General features: G+C 39.5%; 1 protein-coding gene and 1 long non-coding RNA gene across 2 annotated transcripts in view; one reads left to right on the plus strand and one right to left on the minus strand.

The window, feature by feature from the left end:
* LOC119598103 overlaps window positions 1-541 on the plus strand; it is a 2,765-nt gene extending 2,224 nt beyond the window's left edge. The window contains exon 4 of the long non-coding RNA XR_005230944.1: window positions 1-541. This exon is cut by the window's left edge and continues 58 nt beyond it. This is a non-coding gene — a long non-coding RNA (uncharacterized LOC119598103).
* A 798-nt stretch (window positions 542-1,339) lies between these two features.
* On the minus strand, window positions 1,340-6,839 carry LOC119597807. Its single transcript, XM_037947448.1, has 3 exons — window positions 5,334-6,839; window positions 3,213-5,096; window positions 1,340-3,085 (listed from the first exon to the last, which is right to left on the minus strand). The coding sequence occupies exons 1-3, from the start codon at window positions 6,328-6,330 to the stop codon at window positions 1,731-1,733; spliced, it is 4,236 nt and encodes a 1,411-aa protein (XP_037803376.1). The 5' UTR covers window positions 6,331-6,839; the 3' UTR covers window positions 1,340-1,730.
* Window positions 6,840-7,756: the final 917 nt, after the last annotated feature.

The following is a 7,756-nucleotide window of genomic DNA, read 5'->3' on the forward strand; positions in this document are numbered from 1 at the left end:
ACTTCAGCATCCCTCTCTACATGGACGAGCATGTCTTCACGTACAGGCGGCCGGTCTACGAGTCCGATCTTCTGGGATTCATTAAGCCGTACACCGCGCAGGTGAGAGCATTGAACATTTCACTGGAGATCAAACAGGATAAAAATTTGAAATATATAATGGTCTCTTTCAGAGTAATCGGACTTCATGTGAGATATCAGTACATTATAAAGAGATGCAGCCTGCAAACTAAGGTGAACTACATGCACTTAAGGTTTCAGGAACATGTTACGTTTGACACTGTGTGCGTGTGCTTGTGTGTGTGTGTGTGTGTGTGTGTGTGTGAGTGTGTGTGTGTGAGTGTGTGTGTGTGTGTGTGTGTGTGTGTGTGTGTGTGTGTGTGAGTGTGTGTGTGTGTGTGTGTGTGTGTGTGTGTGTGTGTGTGTGTGTGTGTGTTTCATTATCATCTTTTCAAGATTTGGTTCCTGCTTCTGGCAACGATAGTTGTGGTGGCCCTCGATATATTCGTCACGCAGCTATTCAATGACTACGTCCTGTCTCGTTATGGGTAAATATTACCATAAGAAAGAAAGAATGAAAAAAAGATATATATTATATAGATAGATAGATAGATAGATAGATAGATAGATAGATAGATAGATAGATAGATAGATAGATAGATAGATAGATATAGATATATATATACACTTTTTTTTTCTTTTCTTTTTTCTTTTTCTTTTTTAAATAAAGGAAAAAAAAAAAAAAAAAAATGTGTACATATAAAATATATATATATATATATATATATATATATATATATATATTGTTACGGCTGGTATGTCACTAAGAGAATTCAGGGGAAGAGCAGCTCCGCTGAACTCTAATTCTCCCAATGCGGTAGCCAGAATTATAGACGATAAGTCAAATGGCCTGATATGAATGGCTAAATACCACGTAACAACAATCCTTGCGTTAAAAGTACTAATTGTGATTATCTAGTTTCTTCTTGTTCATTCACTGTTCATTCCATATTAAATGGTCATTAATTAGGTTAGCATAATATCATTAAATGTTAATTAATTTTATGAGGTCTTCCATTGATGTATTTATCATTCATTATTGATAAGGTACTTTCATTATTGCATTTTGTATTGCCTTTCCTTTTTTATAATAAATGTATTAAAGTTTTCTTCAATTATTAATTAATATTGATTGTCACAGATTTGGTAAAATACATAACTCATGATCACAATATTTTTATTTAATTCCTTCACCAACAAACACCAACAAAAAAACACAAGACACGAGGCACGAGAAAATACTACCTATGCGATATATTACTGTTTAGTAATATATCGCCCTAATCCCTAACAAAGTATTACAAACCTTTAAAAAAAAAAAAAAAGAAACAGCAGCCGGCAGAGAGGTCTCGCCCAGGCCTATGGCAAAGGAGAAGTGACCGAGGCAAATCTGCCAAGGAACACAGGTAGCGCTCAAGACGGAGATGGGGGGGGGGGCGAACGCTACTGCAGGAACTGCCTAGTTCAATGCTTTGCTTTCGCCCTTTACTTAATTATTGATTTTACTTTAATACCCCTCCCCGCAAGAAAAAAAACTTTTTCCCGCACGGGAAAAAGTTTCACTATCTAGTCTACAGTCAAACAGCTTGTTTACATAGACAGGCGACAGTAGCGTACTACTGTCCTCTGTCCTTCCCAGTGTCGAGTCAGCGGCCACTGTGTGCAGATCACCTACGATCTTGAGAGTGCGTCCGCAAGGATATTGTGTCTGCCACTAATATGGAAGAATTTTATATTGAATGGCTGTAATGTTAGTGCCCACCTTAACACTCGCATGTTTCTAAACTTCACATTTTCAATAAACGTTAACGGATTATGATCAGTGAAAATTTCAAGAGGATGGATGGAACTAGTTAAATAAATTCTAAACTTTTCAATGGCCAACACTATTCCCAAAGCCTCCTTTTCGACGGTGGCGTAAGACTTTTGATATGTCTTATATTTATAAGAAAAATAACACACTGGGCGGAGCACTTTACTTCCGTCTCTCTGCAAGAGGACCGCTCCCACACCATTGTCACTAGCGTCCACCTGTATTGCAAACGGTTTATTAATGTCAGGAGCCTGCAAGACGGGAGCCGTACATAAGAGGTGCTTCAGGTTTTCAAAAGCTTGCTGACAATCATCTGACCACCTGAATGCCCGTTTAGTACTCAGCAAGTTTGTTAAAGGGGCAGATACCTGAGAGAAGTTCTTACAGAATCGTCTGTAGTAGCCAGCCATCCCCATGAAGCGCATCAAGCCTTTTCTGTCTACGGGCGCGGGATACTGTAGAACAGCTTCCACCTTTGCAGCTACAGGTGCGACCAGGCCCTGACCGATCACGTGACCCAGGAAGGTGACATGGGCGTGTCCAAATTCACTTTTCTGTAGGTTTACCGTGAGATTGGCGGCCGACAGGGCCGAGAAGAGCGCCCGCAAGCGGACCAAATGTTCCTCCCAGGAGTCGCTCCAGATTACGAGGTCATCGAGGTAACAACGAACGCCTTCCAGGTCCGCTGTCAGGTAATTCATGAGTCGCTGAAAGGTCGCTGGGGCGTTCCTCATCCCGAACGGAAGAACCCTGAACTCGTAGAGGCCGGTAGGAGTGACAAACGCAGAAATCGGCCTCGCCCTCTCAGTCAACGGAACTTGGTAGTAGCCCTGGAGAAGATCCAGTTTCGTCAGGTAGCGTGCCTTCCCCAAATCATCAATAATGTCATCCATCCTCGGGAGGGGAAACGAGTCCGCCACAGTTACCGCATTCACCTTCCTGTAGTCCACACACAGACGGTAAGTACCGCTACTCTTGGGAACTAGCACCACGGGTGATGCCCAGGGGCTAAGGCTGGGAATGATGATCCCCTGTTCTTTCAGGCGTTGAACCTCTGCCTGTAGGAATGCCCTCTTCTCTGCATTGAGGCGATAGGGAGCTTGGCGTACTGGTTGAGCATCCCTAGTCTCAACATCGTGTTCCAGCAATGGGCAAAGACGAGGTACATCACTGAATAGTTTACCATACTCCTGTAGAAGAGAACCAATGTTTGCTGCTTGGGCAGCAGAAAGATGTTTAAGTTTATCATCAAGTTTAGCTAAGATAACTGAGTTGGTGAGATTAGGTTCTACCATAGAAATGATTTCATTATGTTCACTACTGACGTTAGAAGGTACAACCATGGAAACCTCTTACATTTTCCATATTTTCTTTCAAATCACCCCGTTCATAGTACATTTTCAGGAGGTTCACATGTACATGACGTTGTTTCTTACGTCTCTTAGGGGTTTCAATTACATAATTAACATCACTAGTTCGTTTTAAAATACGGAATGGACCCGCATATCGAGATTGAAGAGGCTGGTTAGCAAGAGGTAGCAAGGCCAAAACTAAATCACCCTTATTGAAGCTTCTTTCTTCAGTATTATGTACTTTATCAAACTGTTCTTTCATTTTAGCCTGAGCTTTACTCAAATGATTATGGGCTATTGAAATAGCCGTTTGTAATCTATGTTTAAATTTATTCACATAAGCAGCCATAGGAATTTCTTCCTCCTCATTTAACCAACACTCCTTTAAGACTTTCAGTGGTCCACGCACTTCATGGCCGTAAATTAATTGAAATGGTGAATACCCTAAACTCTCTTGAACACTGTCCCTCACCGAAAATAGAAGCAAATCTATTCCTTCGTCCCACTCAGAACCAGTCTCTAAACAAAAGGCTTTAATCATTGTCTTTAGAGTATAGTGAAACCTTTCAAGTACCCCTTGACTCTGAGGATGATATACGCTGGATCTGCACTGCTGTATACCCAAGGACTTCATGACTTGGTCATACAGTCTGGACGTAAAATTTGACCCTTGATCTGACTGTACTACGGTAGGCAGACCCACCTGGGTGAAAAACTTTATCAAGGCTTTCACAACATTCTTAGTAGTAATGCGTCTGAGGGGAAAAGCTTCAGGATATCTGGTGGCCACATCAATTATAGTTAACAGGAACTTGTTACCCCGTTTAGTCTTTGGAAGGGGGCCTACACAGTCAATAACCACTTTACTGAAGGGCTCTCTTAACACTGGGATAGGTTGCAAGGGATATGGTTTGATGCCAGCTCCCGGTTTACCCTTTACTTGACAGATATGGCACGATTGGCAATAACTACTAACATCTCTCTTCATTTTCGGCCAATAAAAATGAGCTAAAATCTTGTAATAAGTTTTCTTGACTCCCAAATGACCACTAATGTCATGTGCAATGTTCAAAACATCAATCTGAAGGGACTTGGGAATTACAATCTGATGTACAGTCTTACTTGTATCGTCTGCAGATATATTATAGGGCTTATATTTACGCATAAGAACGCCTGACTGGAGATAGTAGCACGTATGGGAATTTTCAAGTTCACTTATTTCGGTAAGCCTTTCATAAAATACTTTCAAATCGGGATCTTTAGTTTGTTCTTCAATTAGTTTTTCTTTAGTAACTGGAGTGCCTTTGAAATTCACTATATCAGAATTATCAGATGTACATTTACTTGAAACTTTAGCAGAGGAATCGAAAAAATCAGCTAGTGTAAATTCCTCAGTAATTACATCACAAGGGCTCTCATCTGACAATGTAGTACCGGTTGTAAGCGCTTCGATAGGAGGGGAGGTTCTACGACTTGCACTCCGGGTGACAGCACACGCAGGGAAGAGGTCGGGATACTCCCTCTCTAAATCTACAGTGTTGTTTTCTTTCGCGGGAAAAAGAAAAACCACAGGGCAAGGCCACACCTTATCACCAACGAGATCATTACCCATAAGAAATGAAATGCCATCACTTGGTATCCTATCAACAACACCTAACCTTACATAACCGGATATTAAATCAGATTTGAGGTAAACTTCACAAATGGGTATGCTCTTGGACCCTATCAATCCATTGATAATTACCATCTCTCCAGTGTAACAATCAGGGTTAGGAACAGCCTCTTTGAGCACCAATGATATATCTGCAGCCGAGTCCCGTAGTATAGTGACTGGGGAAGAAGACGTGCACGATTCATCAGCACTAATAAATCCTGTAGAACAAAAGGGTTTAAATGAAGGAGTCACATTTGCAGATTCTGTCATGGAAAAGGGAGAAAGGCCCAGATCAAGCTTATCCCCATGGTATTTAGATGCAACCTCTTTCTTATTATTAGCATTTACGTGAAAAATGCGTTTGTTATAGTCAGAACGCTTATTTGCCAACTTAAAACAGTCATTCATGACATGACCATGTTTCTTGCAATAACGGCAAAAAGAAAGATTCTCACCGCGAGAGGCAATATTCCTACTCTCACCACCTGTTTCTGACTTTGCATTTACAGTCCTATGGGTATCTGGCAGGTCAGTCCTCCTGGTACTATACTCCATCCTCTTACTATTATGCTGGTTTGACGGGAATGAAGGTTCATTAGATCTGCAATAGTAATTAGGATTAGTGAGAGCGAAATGATCGGCGGCACTACCGACCTCGGCTAATGTGCGCAGACCACGCTCGTCAATGTGAGAGCGAACCTTTACAGGCATGCACTTCTTTATATCTTCGAGTATAAACAGTTCTAATAATTTATCGTACTCGAGTGCATCAAGTTCACTCTCGACCCACTTTTTACACAATAGTTGCTTCTGGCGGATAAATTCAACAAAAGTTTGTTTACCATCTTTACGGCAATTACGAAAATCTTGTCTATAAGCCTCTGGTACCTTTTTATAAACATTTAACACAGTCTCTTTTACAACATAATAATTCTGTGATTGTACCAAATCCAGAGCTGAGAAAACCTCTTGTGCTCTGCCAACAAATGCGCTATGTACAAGTAATACCCACTTATCTTCGGGCCAACCATGCAAGGCAGCAACACGTTCAAAATGAATAAAAAAATACTCTGGTTCGGTTTCATTGAATTTAGGAACAAATTTGATTGCATCCTCTACACGAAAATGAGGATAACGTTCCTGATTGGGTCTCTGCATGAGACGCATCCGCTCATTCTCTGCCTTAAACATCTCCAAGTCTAATTTACGGCTCTCCAGGTCATACTGGCGGGCCATCGTGACATCACGAGGACACAAGAGCTCTAAATCATCCGCACTCAGTACATTGTGTTCTAACAAATAGTCAGTCACTAATGTACGAATTTCATCCTTCCGCAAGGATGACCGAATAGGGATGCAATAGTGAGCGGCTAACTCACTCCACTGGGCTTTAGTGAGACCGGATAGCGCTTCGGCTGATGGATTATCAACGAAACTTTCAACACTGAACATAATGAATCACCAAGAAGAAAAACAGGCGAAAATAAGCTAGCTAACTAGATAGGATGTACTAAACGCGTGATCAATTGCAAAACCTGTTTCAAATCACAAAGAACAGCAAAATACCATAAATGGTCACCAAGCAAACAACAAAAGTCAAGTTACAATCTAAACAAAGACTATTGTTTATAAAACCAAAGATCACCAAAATGCACCGACTGCACAATTAAGTGACCCGGTGTCTTAATGACCAAAATGCACGAGACGTGCGTCAATTGCAATAAATAAAAAAAACAATACCAACGGGAACATGCGTTACAACGGCTAAGAAAATACACATTAAAAGTGCAACACCAAGGGAATCACATGTTACAAATGGCAAAACAAATTATTAACAAAATGCTAATTGACATTTCGCACATATCCCGGACAGGCCCCCACTTGTTACGGCTGGTATGTCACTAAGAGAATTCAGGGGAAGAGCAGCTCCGCTGAACTCTAATTCTCCCAATGCGGTAGCCAGAATTATAGACGATAAGTCAAATGGCCTGATATGAATGGCTAAATACCACGTAACAACAATCCTTGCGTTAAAAGTACTAATTGTGATTATCTAGTTTCTTCTTGTTCATTCACTGTTCATTCCATATTAAATGGTCATTAATTAGGTTAGCATAATATCATTAAATGTTAATTAATTTTATGAGGTCTTCCATTGATGTATTTATCATTCATTATTGATAAGGTACTTTCATTATTGCATTTTGTATTGCCTTTCCTTTTTTATAATAAATGTATTAAAGTTTTCTTCAATTATTAATTAATATTGATTGTCACAGATTTGGTAAAATACATAACTCATGATCACAATATTTTTATTTAATTCCTTCACCAACAAACACCAACAAAAAAACACAAGACACGAGGCACGAGAAAATACTACCTATGCGATATATTACTGTTTAGTAATATATCGCCCTAATCCCTAACAAAGAAAAAATATTACAAACCTTTAAACAGCAGCCGGCAGAGAGGTCTCGCCAGGCCTATGGCAACGGAGAAGTGACCGAGGCAAATCTGCCAAGGAACACAGGTAGCGCTCAAGACGGAGATGGGGGGGGGGGGCGAACGCTACTGCAGGAACTGCCTAGTTCAATGCTTTGCTTTCGCCCTTTACTTAATTATTGATTTTACTTTAATAATATATATATATATATATATATATATATATATATATATATATATATATATATATATATATATATATATATATATATATATATACAATATATATATATATATATATATATATATATATATATATATATATATATATATAAAATTCAATTCCAAAGATAAAAATGTTACTAACAACAGTTGTGATAAGAATGAGAGGTCAATAATAATAATAATAATAATAATAATAATAATAATAATA

Source organism: Penaeus monodon, chromosome 40 (genome assembly GCF_015228065.2).
Source record: "Penaeus monodon isolate SGIC_2016 chromosome 40, NSTDA_Pmon_1, whole genome shotgun sequence".
Lineage (NCBI taxonomy): Eukaryota > Metazoa > Arthropoda > Malacostraca > Decapoda > Penaeidae > Penaeus > Penaeus monodon.